General features: G+C 36.0%; 1 protein-coding gene across 2 annotated transcripts; it reads left to right on the top strand.

The window, feature by feature from the left end:
* Positions 1-2,612: 2,612 nt before the first annotated feature.
* On the top strand, positions 2,613-13,377 carry boka (BCL2 family apoptosis regulator BOK a). Of its 2 annotated transcripts, none has more exons than XM_055214030.2 (5): positions 2,613-3,553; positions 3,765-4,070; positions 5,225-5,353; positions 7,277-7,440; positions 11,294-11,536. In XM_055214030.2, the coding sequence occupies exons 2-5, from the start codon at positions 3,845-3,847 to the stop codon at positions 11,321-11,323; spliced, it is 549 nt and encodes a 182-aa protein (XP_055070005.1). In that variant the 5' UTR covers positions 2,613-3,553; positions 3,765-3,844; the 3' UTR covers positions 11,324-11,536. The 2 variants fall into 2 exon arrangements, with proteins under 2 accessions (XP_055070005.1, XP_055070003.2); XM_055214028.2 differs by lacking the exon at positions 11,294-11,536 and adding an exon at positions 12,278-13,377 and having other exon boundaries at positions 3,008-3,553.
* Positions 13,378-13,757: the final 380 nt, after the last annotated feature.

The raw sequence follows: 13,757 nt of genomic DNA on the forward strand, positions 1-13,757 counted from the left end.
CCTCCGGAGATGAAGATATTTAGTTAGTTAGCTGAAAATATGAGAGAGTGGAGTCAGAGGGGGGAATGAATTATTAGTATCACCATTGCCTCGAAAGACTGCGGGCTGATATTTTGTGCATTATCTTACGTAATCGCTCCAGAGTGTGGACTACTCGCCCGGTGACGGATGGCTGGACTTTTATGAATGAACTTTAGACACCGCCTCTACCTACGCCTGCCCATCCAAACTGCATTGGCTACTGCCCTGGTTCTTCTCCCCTGATGGATGGGTCTAGATGACCCGATGAGAGGGAAGTGATTTTAACTTATGTATTTATGTATTGATAAATTGTTAATTGTAGGTCGGGCGGTTTGCGTGGGAGGGGAGTTGGGGATATGGGACGCAGTTATACCCTTTCTGTGTGTTCACTGTGTGCGGTGTAGGTTGGCGTGCCCCTTTGAGTAAAACAAATGTGTGATGTGTTAACATTTAAAACTCACTGTGTGCAGATGAATTGATGTGTGAAATTGTTGGTAACCCTGCGTGCCTTGTGCCCTTCCCGTACCTGTGCTATGCCCGTGTCTACATTTTAAAAATATACTGTGTGAAATAAAGATACTTTAAGACAATTGCTTGCTGCGTTTGATACTTCAACAGGGTTTATTACAATAATTCCAACACACTGTTTTGAAATGCATTATTTGGTTGCATTAACTAATAAGGATATTATTTTGTGGCCTTTTCTCAATCCGAAGGCTGCAGCCTGCGGAGGTCGCATATGCAGGCATACGTCATCAAGCATGGTTTATTTAAGTTAACTGAGCATTACATTCCCAGTAAAACAATTTACGATTAGCTAAGAATAATAGTCAACTTTTTAATTGTTAATATTCTAAAATAAGACGTAATTGATGACGTATGCAGTCTACAAATTGAGAAACCCCATATTTCATATGGAAATAATAACACAAGCTGAAAATTAAAGCACAAACAATATAATAGTTTATAAACTGTTTTAATATTATTTGTAGGCTGCTTTCATTTCAGTGCTTTCCTTTGATTAAATTCTCACTGTAAATTCCAGTGAGAAAGGTATTTAAATACATTTTAAACATTCCTATTAACATGGTGTCTTTTATCCTGGTTCGTAGATTGAATGTTAATGGTGTTGTTCTGACAAAAGACACCTCTTTTGTTGTATTGTATTATTTCGCATTATAATTTAATCACACATTCAGTTTTTGCCCTGTAGGGAGCAGCATTGTATCAAAATATTGCACTAATAAAAAATTATAAACATTTTGTCTGAAATATATTATTCTCAGTTATTCTTGATTTACACAAATCCACAATATTTTATTTGTTACCAGTGATAATAAAATTTCCAAAATATGATTCAGGTAGAAAATAGGTCATATAATCAACATGCAATGACAAGCACAGGTTCTGCCGAAAAAGTATGATCTCTAAGGGAAGAAAAGAGGTGTGGTGTGTTAATGCATACTGAAGAATACTTGTATTTTTAGTGTGTCATAGAGTTTAGGGACTTTCATTTTTCACTGGAAATAGATGAAAAGGCAACTATTCTGTGGTGTGTAATAATAAAACTATTTGATAAATTGGAAGTAAAGATCCTATTTGCAGAATTAGATTTATAATTTTGCATGTTTAAACTGTAACAGATGTGGGTAAAACAAATTCTTCTAAAAATGTGTTTTACATTACATCATAACTGATAAACTGTCTGAAGTAACAAGATAAACTGTCACAGTTTAAATACTGTATGATAGGCCTTAATAATAGCAACATTTTAAACTAGGATAAAGATACAGAGGAAACCTCAAATGCGGTCAGAAAAAAAGGAACTGGATCAGTGACATTGAGATAAACTTCATCATGTGTTTGACAGAACTGTCAAATGATCTACTTTCTGTTCTTTTCTGCCTCTTTTTTAGAAGTAGGTATAGTTCCCTATGTTTTACTTCAGTACACTTTTTGTTGTTCTCTGTTGAAATAGTATTAAACATTCAACAGAAACCAATATATTTAGCATATTCCTCTTTATTACATGGCATGTCAAAACAAATCTTGGGGTACAATAGTTTAGTAAATTTTTCTGGGACAGTCATTGTTTTGGCCGGGTGGGTGGCTCCAAGAAATTGAAACTGCCAAACTTAGAGCAAAAACAGTTAAAGGAATAGTCTACCCTTTTGCCATATTAAGCTATGTTATTATCTCAACCTAGACAAATTAATACATACCTAATTACCTATCTTTTTTCAATGCGTGCACTGTACAGCGCGTTGTGAGAGAATGTGTTAGCATTTAGCCTAGCCCTATTCATTCCTATGATACAAAAAAAAGTTTTATTTTGTTGCACCATACTTACTGGTATAACTCCTCATGTAACAGTCTTTAAATAGGGAAAACACGGAAGTGTTTGGTGGCTTCCCTGTTTGGTACCCTAGGAATGAATGGGTCTGGGCTAAATGCTAACACATTCACGATGTGCTGTACAGTGCACGCATTGAAAAAAGATAGATATGTATTAATTTGTCTAAGTTGAGGTAATAACAGTTTAATATGGCAAAAGGGTAGACTATTCCTTTAAGACTTGCACAACAGCTCTATCAAAGATGGGGCATGGAATTGAAAAAATATGATTATCTCTGTTTATGATTATCTACTGTAGGCCTGATACATTATATTTAAATAACATACAGTATATGCAAAACATTTTACTATTCTTTTTAAATAGAATAAACGTAAGATAAATAAATTAATACATGTAGAGAAATAAGCATCATTGTTCATTTTAAACCATTCTTTTGTATTAAATTAAATTTTCAAAACTGAGCTACAATTTGACACCAATCTACTGTATTTTTGTTACAAACTGTGTAACGGGGTAGAAGTTTATAAGAAGGGGAAAATATTGACAAACCCAAGCATTGGTAAACCTAGACCTTTTTAATATTTGACCCAACCATGGCTTAAAACAACTCAGCATTTTAGGGTAAAATCTTAGTGGTCCACTAAACATTTTTGATCATGACCTGAAAACAATCATTAGGTGACAAATGAAAAGATTTGGGCTTTAATGAAACAGACTAGTGCTGAAATATGACAGACATGTTAATCCATCTGATTTCATCAGTAGCTAGTTGACAGTTTGAAATAGCAGGGTAGTCGACCGATGAATTGGTAGACGTATAGATTGCTTTAACGTTATGGTATAGGCTAAGGCAAAGCATTTTGCTCTCTAAGGATTAGCTAGTTAAAATCTGTGCTGTTGGAGGGGGGCGGATTATCAAAGCCATGATAATACGAGTTATCCCCGCCTTAACGGAGAGCTTTTCCATAGAAGGAGACTTGTGCCTGTGGTTACAACCCATCTTTTAAACAGACTAATCCAGCACTCGGCGCCTCTTGTAACAGCAGTAGCATATAAACGTACTTTGCAAGAGGTTGTAGCGAAGAATTTAGCTATTGTAGAAATTAAATGAGTCAAAAGAAACGAGACAGACGATCATTGATCCTGGTTAACTTATTCATTCCAAGTAACCAAACGGTGAGATTGAATCTATTCATCTACGTATAACTTTAAAAAAAAAAAAATCACATTTTGCAGTGTTGGACCCACGATCATTCTCTTTAAGTTCTTCGACAGTTCAATTGTGTATTTTGCAACGAATGTGATTTAATTCGTCATATTATTAATTTATCATCGCCGAATAACGTACAATTTCATTTCGATTTCTTCTTCATGCAACCTCCAACAGAAAGGTGGATAAGAAACATCTCCATACACGGTGATATAGGTGGATCTCGTGATTAGAGAGTTTTTAATTGGTCTACGCAAATGAAGGGCATGGAGATGTTACGCCGCTCCTCAGTGTTTGCGGCTGAAATCATGGAGGTGTTTGATCGCTCTTCCACAGATAAGGAGCTCGTATCTCAGTCGAAAGTGTTGTGTAGGGATTACATTCACTCCAGACTCCACCGGGCTGGAATCGGGTGGTCTAAACCGGAGCAAGGATCATCGGGAGGAACACTGGCTGAAGTATCTTCAGTCCTGCTGTGGCTGGGTAAGATATTCACTTAACTTATGTACACTCATTTTTATGAAAAACTGCCCTCGTGCTGTTCAGTATAGCCACGTGTATGTCTGTATAGCTATGTATGTATACAAAATAGCTACAGTTATGTTGACACACTATCATTCATAATAAATGGTGCTAATGTGGTCATATGTACATGGTATGTAGCCCATAACATGCATGGGTGGGCTACATACAATAGCCTACTACATATTGTGTTATATAGACAGGTAAAGTATAGTTAGCCTCATTAATAAGATGTTTACAATTCAGTACAATTTAGGATGTGGGTACTGGGTAGTAGAAGTAGAAGTAGTCGTAGTAGTAGTAGTAGCAGTAGCCTAGCAGTAGTAGTAGTAGTAGTAGTGTTAGTAGTAGGTGTTGTTGTTAGTTAGTTAGTTTTTTTTTAATATATTCCAAATAAATCTAATTTCTGTTTATCAATTTCCTCATAATTACTTTATACAATTGAGTAATAGTTAACAACACATTTACAGTGTTATATACAGCATGTCTCATTTATTGACAAGCATCTTGCCTTTTGAACCTTGTAAGTTTGTTGTGAACTAGCTTGTTTCGCATGACTTCCTTCCTTTCATGCAACTTTAAATAATCAGCCTTCAGAGACTTCTCAGGATTGGACGTTTTCATTAACATGTCAACCTTCTTTCAGTGATGAACCCTCTACACATGTATCAGATCACTTTCCTCAGGATAAGTTATTTTTATGTCTTATCTGTCTTTTTTCTAATAAAAATCTGTTTATCTCTTGCTAAAAGGGAAAAGTACAAAAATTTTAGTTGGATACAACTGGGTACTAGGAGGAGTTGCTTTTTATGGACAAAGTATGCAAACATGCAGATCATTATCACAAGACAGATTGAGGGTTCCCCACCCACACTTAACCAAATTAACCCTGTATTGCCCTGGATTTACTAAAACTCTCAGCCAAAAAAAGAATAATTTCCTATACAGAGGGTAATTCGGTTGTTTGTTTTTAAGTAAAACTGAATAATATAAGTTTTGTGTATACAGAATATTGTTGTGTCATGCCTAAACTATTTCTTCTTGTAATAGGAAGAGTGATTTTTGAGTCAAGGAAATAAAAGACATCATCTCTTTCTTTCTCTACTGTCTCCTAGGTGATGAACTGGAATACTTGCGTCCCAATGTATACCGCAACGTAGCACGGCAGCTCAACATTACAGTTTCCTCTGAGAGTATAGTATCTGATGCATTTTTGGCTGTCGCTGCAGAAATTTTTTCCACAGGTTGGTAAACATTTATAGTCTTGATATACATTTAGTAGGAAAAACAATTTAGATGATTACATGGTATATTTCCACTATTATGTTCTTATAAGATTAAGATATAATCTTAAGAATAAAGAAGAGACGAAAGCACAATTTCCTTAAAATTGATTCATACGGAGACTCTACTCTCTACTTCTTTAGGGAGGGTAAAAATCAATCCATTCTGACATTTATAAATACATGCAGAGACAGTGCTGCACTTACAGAGAACTCAGAAAGAACTATATTTTATTCTTGAAACGTAAACATTGTCTGCGCACCATGAAGGCTCTCATTCCCTTTGCTGCGTATGTCACTCATATTTCATGTAAAACCATGCAATTCCATTTAGATTACATGACTGCATGCCTTACTTGAACTCTCATATATAACATTTAGCAAATCATTCATAGCCTGCTTTCAGTGTGGGCAGCTCTTCAGGGTAGACTGTAGGTCTCTGTGAAGTGTCTTCTTCTTGGATTTGATGTTTACATTACATGAATGCGTTTGGCAGATGCTTTATCCAAAGGAACTTACAGTACCTTTAGGGTGTATAGGCTTGTCTTTTCAGTCTATGCATACAGGAATGCCTGATTTTAGTTTAGACTTTTTAGAAATGGATATATGAGATAATTTAAGGTTATATTATGTGAACGTTTACATGTAGGTTCCTTGATATGCATTTGGTAGTTCTGATTTGGGTAGATTTATCTATTGAAAAATGTACCACACAGAGATGTTAAGAGCAAATTGTTCAATTACTGAAACATGTTGATTATTTTCTTCAATTATTTATTAAATGCTCAGGGTTAGATGGGTTAGGGGTTGGGGGTGGATGGGTATAGATTCTGGCCTCTGAGCTGGAGGTCGAAGGCCATTGGCCCAGCCTTTTCAAAGCACTGGCATGCACTGGCCAGACAGTCGAAATGCTATTGTGTCAACAAAGTGTTGGTTGATAAACCGTTAAAATCACTGTTTTATTTTAGTGATATGCAAGGAAAAACCTACTCAGTGTTTCCCTTGACAACCATTCCTTCAAAACCCAGGTCCAGTGTACAACTACTGTATTATATGCAAGATGTCTTCATTAATCTGTAATATTTTGTTGTTGATATGATGTCTCCGAGTTGTACAGTAAGCTTATGTTGTAATCTCACTATATACAGAGGGCATTGTGGGTTTTGAACTTTAAATTACTTTACTTTTTGTATGCCCCAATAGCCTTCTGTTCTCATTTTTTCCTCATTTTGTCTCAGATTAGGTGACTGAGCAGGATTAAGGGGACAAAAACACTTAAAATATAATAATGGTATGGCTTTGCCATCTCATACCATCACTGTATTAAGTTTCTAATTTAGAGAATGTGGTTAAAGTGCACTCGGTATGGATTTTCAGTATACTTGCTTTCCAAGTCTCTCTTGGTTTATTTTATCACATTATCTCTATTAATGGCCACTTTAACAGTTGTTTGATATAAAGTAATAGTTTGCAGAGAGCATGTTTGCTCTGCTAATGAAAATGTCTACTCTGTTCCTAACTCTTCTTGTCTGGCTGCTGATACAGTTATGTAACAATAACCCACCCCATAAGAAATGGAGGTAAAGGATTATCCAACAAATGAGATCTTAAATTATCTTCTGTACAGTTGACTCACCTGGCTACAGTTCTGTCATACACACTACCACCAGTATACTTGCATAGGCCTACATGTACAGGCATATAAGCTATTGGGGCCAATTCTGACTTGTTGCTAATTGAATCTTAATTGGTTAGGTTAGAAAGAAGTATCCAAAATGTAACATGTTGTTTTTCAAAATAGGTTGTCATTTTAAATATGCTATTCATGTGGAATTTTGTGTAAAATAGGGCAGACTTTTAACTGGATGATCTCTCTCTGTACAGGGGTAACATGGGGGAAGATTGTGTCCCTGTATGCAGTGGCTGGAGCTCTAGCTGTTGACTGTGTTCGACATGGCCATCCAGCCATGGTGCACCTTATTGTTGACTGCATGGGCGAGTTTGTTCACAAAAGCCTTGTGTCCTGGTTAAAAAGAAGAGGAGGCTGGGTAAGAAATAAGTCCAGTTACATTTAGGGGTGGTTTCCCAGACAGGGATTAGACTAGTCCTAGACTTAAACACTTTTAAGAGCTCTCCAAACTGAAAACAACTTGCACTGACATATCTTAAAATACATCATTGCCCTTTGTTTTACCTCAAAATGCACACAGGTAATGTTTTTAATAAGGCATGTTAGTTATATTTCCTAATTAAACTAAGGCCTAGTCCTGGATTAAGCTAATCCTGGTCCGGGAAACCGCCCCTTAAAGTATTAGACCAACACAGAGTTTAGAAAAGTCAAACCATAAGAGATGTAATTTTCCTATAGAGCAGGGGTAGGCAACGTCGGTCCTGGAGTGCAGATGAACTGCAGATTTTAGCTCCAACCTAGTCTCAGCCTCAGACGTCACGCCCACAGACTGTTGGCTGAACGTCTGATGTTTTTCGTACACTTTTCTGGAAACCCTGTGAGAATGTCAAAGTTGTCTTTGATTGGTTGAAATAAAACGGATTTCCAGGAGACGCGAGTGTCGCGATTAGTTTCGGTTCCTGAAAAACAAAGCTCTGACATTCCATTGAGGAAGAGAATCAGTCGTGTTCACGTGGATAATAATGACCAGTTATCATAATCTGCTAAACATTGGATTCTCAAAAATATGCAAAGTTCGCGGCATAGACTCTCTAAAAGACGTCCAAGAGTTTTGCTTGAGGCAGTTAGTAGAGTCAAAAAGTTCGGTTCTCCTTCAAACAGATGTTTAACGGGAGCGTCTCATTGGTGTGGCTGTTGATGAAGTGCACAACGTTGTTCTCTGGTGAGTAATGTTGTTTATTTAGATGCTAATCGGTTGCGGCTGGTTATTTCAATAACTGACTTGTTGCCAGCCGGCTCGTTATTGTGGGGAGTCCGAAACGTGACGCTAGACGAATAAAACTGTGATTGGTTGTTTGACATGTCGGTCAAACAGCTCGTGGGCGGGCTTTGTCTAGAAAAAGCAGCGTAAAACACCAGACCTTCAGTATTCAGTATTCAGTAAACACCAGACCTTCAGCTACGCGAGACTACTCCAACCCTGATAAAACCTTGCCTACCTGTAGTTTTTTAAGTGACTCTTTAGACCTTGATTTTCTTGTACAGGTGTGCTTGATTAGAGCTGGAGTTAAACTCTGCAGGACAACGACACTCCAGGACCGACGTTACCCCGGCTATAGAGCAAAACTTTACCTACAATTACACATGTGTGACCTTGTCTGTGAAATTTAGGCTAGGGTTAGGATTATGAGATTAGGAGCATGAAAGTTTGACTCCAATCATTTATTTGAATCTTTGACATAGCCTTGGTCAATATAAAAGATATCAAAGTTATATTTTCATAAACTTACCCTACACAAGAAATCAGTAAATTACAAACGACAGTGATGACAGATTTCCAGCCACCCTGAATCAGTTATTATTGCCCTCTATAAAAATACTAGCTGATGATAGCCTAAACCCACTAATATAGAAAATAAAAAATTAAATGCTTAAATATGAAACAATGATATTACGCAGTGCTGAAAGTAGTTTCCTTGGTAACTTTCAATAGCAGGGGACTATTTTAAGGCACTGCGTAATATCATTGCGCCTTCTGCACCCATGATACGGCAGCAAAGTCCTTGATTATTATGCCGTAATGAGAGTATAGTTCCTAGCCATATCGGCCTTGAAAATCGCAACTTTTAATTTTCCGTCGGCCTTAGCACACTTAGCACTCTGATTAAATGTTTCTGTAATATGGCTGTTATCAAAGTCTTAGATGGCATACACAGTTCAGCGAACCTGTTGAATAAGAAGCTGTGATGGTGTATGCATGGTAGGGCTGCAGGATTCATCGTTTTTAAACCGAAATCGCGATTTGGATGGGTGCGATTTTCGAATCGCAAAAGCTGCGATCATTTCGATTCAGTACTATCAAATATAACAATCATCTAGTACGCCGTTTTTGACAGTTCGCTTCATGCGCATTTTACGTTTGATGCAGTTTAAACCAATAGAGGGCATTAACACTGAGGTGCTGACTGAACGTCAGATAACGCCATTGCGCGAGCAGCAGTTCAACTTCCCAACAAAGTGTACGGCCATATGATTTCCGCGATGCGGAAAACACGGACAGATTCGCTAAATGCATACAAATGGAATTAACTGCACAACGCGGAATGTCATGGAAGTTGGCAGATTCAGTCATTTTTAAAACCCATTATAACTCATTAACAGGCAAATGAGAGGACAGAAATGCGCGAAAACATTTCCCTTTTGTGTAATGTTGGACTTAAAGAAAGGTGTACGCTATATACGTCCGTTTCTCGTCATGCATCGCAAACAATGACAAGCGCCTCATCAGATTATAAGCAGGTTTCATTAAAGCCCGAAACACAGCAGACGAAAGAGGTACATTATACTTTCTTGCACGCGCACATCTGCACTGCTTTGAAAGTATATTTACATGCATGAGGGTTCATGAAGCGCGCACACAGCAAGTAGTCAGCACACGCGTGATCACTAAACTTAAGTTTTCCTTCTTGTCTAATTGAACATAAACAGCTGTATGTTTATCAGTACATTAAAGCAGAGCAGTTTTAAAGCTGTCTTGTGTCTTAAAGTGACAGACAGTAACCTGGTGCTTTCTGTGTCAGAAATGTTTATTACACACCAAAAATCAAAATCAGTCCTTACTCTTAACTGAACAAGCTTCTGCAGCTCCACATTTAAAATCCTACAGTGAGGTCTGTGCAGTGTTTTATTTGTATTTTTTGCTTATGTTAAATCATAGATTCTAATAACTGATATATTTACATTTATTACAGATGCCTAAAAAAGTAAAACAAGATGAGTATAGTCTTTTGATTAAAAGAAAAAACTAAACATTTGCTTGTCAGAAGCATTGTTGTAGTGACAGCCAAAATACATTGGCATATAGCCCCATATGTTATTTAAAAAAAAAACTTTCAATACATTTTTGTTGAACTGTATTTTGTTTAATGTTCTTAGATTTTTAAAAAAAGTGTGTCTGCAGAAGAGCAAAGTCTTGCAGACACCTTGGTACAATGTTTAAGAGGTCTTAAATAAACAGTAGCACAGCATCTTTCTTTGGTGCTATTGAAACCACCACAACAAACCTGGATGTAGCTTTTTTATTATATACCAATGAATCGCACTTTAAATCGCGAATCGCAATTTTGATCAGAAAAATCGCAATTAGATTTTTTTCTCCGAATCGTGCAGCCCTAAATTGCATGGCTGTTTTTGCTGGGCATGTTTGTGATGTCTTTGCTCATTTGTGTAGGTAGATTTAACATGGCCCTCATCCAAAGCCATAGCAGATTGCCTGCATTTAAATCCAAATTCAACTCTTACATACCTACCATTTAGGTTCATCCTATCTATCAAACTCTTTCTGCCACTGAAAGATCTAGGCTTGATTTTGGAACTATTACTGATTTTAGGATAATAATCTAGTTGTTGCTTGGTGGCAGTCCGACTACAAACAAATTCAATTAAATTAGCTGTTGCACTGTAAAATATACTTTGCTGCCTTCAAATTTTTTGTTGTATCAACTCATATTTACAAGTCATTTCCACTTGTTATTATTTATCTTGACTTGAGATGAGTTGTTATAACTACAGGTGAGTTGTTTTAACTTATAAAATTTAGTTGAGAAAAGTCAACTTAATTTTATAAGTTGTGACAACTCATCTCTGTTGACATGACTTGTAAATCTGAGTTGATTTAACAAAAAAATTAAAGGCAGCAAAGAATTTTTTACAGTAAAATTATTCTTAACGTTTCTCAAGGTGTTTAAAGGAGTGCTTTGCTGTTTTTGTAGGAAAGTGGCCACACCCACAGACCAAACTGAACCTGAAAACAAAGACTTCATCGTTGGGTTCACAAAAGTGAAACGCTGTGTAATATAAAGACAGGCCTGGCTTAATAGAATTCTCTCTGTTTATGATGCATACAGTACATGTGGGCACTAGTGCCTACGTGCTATTTTGTGTGTTTTGCTCTGAGGGATTCCTCTGGGATACACACACACACACACACACACACACACACACACACTTACACACTATTAATTAGTGTAAAGGTCTTATATAATTAACATTCCTAATTAAGGGATGTTATCTTCTGTTGTTGACCTCAACATTATGTTATATGAATTTGCCTCTTATGCTTTATAATGGTGTGGGTACTTAAATTCTTTGCTTTTTCATTCAAAACATAATACATTTTACTGAGAAAACAAAATAATTATTAAGGACATTAATAAAGAATCAGTTTTGTCCTAAATATTCTGTTCTGTACTTCATTTTTGTAAAACATCTTTGTTAAATAAACACAGTATATACAAATACATACAAATAAACCATCATAAAAATTGGTGTAGTAAAATAGATCAGGGCATGGAGCCAGGGCTTTTTTCCCCAGTGGGGGGGTCCTTGTCGTCTTTTTGATTCATTGGTTAATCTCTTAATACATTTCCCTTTGACTCAACTATAGCCAGGCTGAGAAATGTGTGAAATCATTGTGCAAATGTCCCTAGCTTTGGCCCATTAACTTGAAACAAAAAACCCAGAAAGTGAATTAAGCCAAATTAAAGCACATTTAAAACATTAGTCACTTCAGTATGCAACATTGTTTAGACTACTGAGTGTTGGCTTTGGCTGAAAAGGCACATACTTGAGCAGTTTCTTTTCCTTTTGTCACTGTCAAATGACCTCTGAAAAAAAGATATTTTATTTTGCTGTAAATGTTGATGAATGAAAAACTGGGTTTAGGTTAAGTTTTTTTGTTTGTTGCTTTTTTACAGGCAGACATCACAAAGTGCGTAATCAACACAGACCCCAGTTTTTGTTCTCATTGGTTAGTGGCAGCTGCCTGTGCTTGTTGTCACTACCTAAAGGCTGTGCTCTTTTACCTGCTGAGGGAGAAGTAAATGGCAGAATGAATTGAAACTGTCAGAAGGCGTTTCTTCTCCATGCTTCAGACTTTTATTGCTCCTGATGTGTTTACACTTGCACAAAGTTTGCACTTTTCCTTTTAATGGACATTCCTGTGAACCAAGATGGACCGTAATAAGGAATGGTTCTTCCACAAATGAAAACTCACAATTTACCAACACATACTCTTTCAAACCTATATGAAAAGGCAAAAGAAGATATTTAGCAAAGTGTTGAGATTATATATAAAACTTAAGTTATATATTTATGTATTTGGCAGACGCTTTAATCCAAAGCGACTTACAGTGCATTAAATAAATAAATAAATTCATTTTTGGGTGATCTCTTTAAGGCTTTGCTATAGGTTTAACATGGCTTTTTGCACTCTTAACACATTCTTTTTTAGCATAACAGGACACAGCTTAGTGGAAGATATTGTTATCTTTGTATTTGAAGTGTAATACAATGTTTATGTACTTAATACATACTTGGATCAATGTTGCATTACCAGAATGGCTCTTTCAATGAAATTACTTTTTTTTTTTAAATTTGCATTTCATTTTAGAAGTCTGAAAATGCAGATTGTCAAAAAACGGTTTAGCAAATCTGATATGCAAATTCAGTCTTACAGCTTCAACAAGTTTGCATGGAGTGGATATCAAATGATATCAAATGAAATTTTTATTAAGGAAAAATTGCTGCAGAAAGAAGATTTTGATAAGCTAATATCAATTAAACTCTGCTTGGACTAAGGAAAGAACAGTGGCTATTTAAATTTCTGTAACATTTCAGTTAATGTTGTATTTTAAGTTTGGGCCTGTCAACCTGAGCATTTAAGAGTCAAATTATATCTGAAATATAATGTATTATGTTATGACTTGTTCTTTGTTGTATTTCTGGTGTTGTTGGTGTTGCCCTGAAGAACCATTGAAATACGGTGGAAAATTGCTTAATATAACTTGTCATAACATGTCAGTCAATTGTGTTTGTTTTGTTACTTTTTATAGTTTAGTTTATAGAAATTATTCTAAAAAAAATTTAAAAAATCTCCACATTGTTTCGTGTGTGCTTCACTGAATGTATGCAAAATATATTTTTTAAATGTCATTTTTGTGGTTGAAATGGAGATGCCTCGATAACTAGATCGGCCAATAATTGATATTGGTTGATAAAAGCAATTTTTACAGTATTGGCTATCAGCCAATAGTTTAAAAACAGCCGAATGTCATGGGTAATATATCCTGTCAATCAAAAAACATGAAAATGAAATGAATTTGAGATTTGAAACATCACTAGTTTAATCCTAAACATTAATGGTCATCATTATATGAATAAATAACTTTCGGAAAA

The sequence above is a fragment of the Misgurnus anguillicaudatus genome, chromosome 8 (assembly GCF_027580225.2).
Source record: "Misgurnus anguillicaudatus chromosome 8, ASM2758022v2, whole genome shotgun sequence".
Lineage (NCBI taxonomy): Eukaryota > Metazoa > Chordata > Actinopteri > Cypriniformes > Cobitidae > Misgurnus > Misgurnus anguillicaudatus.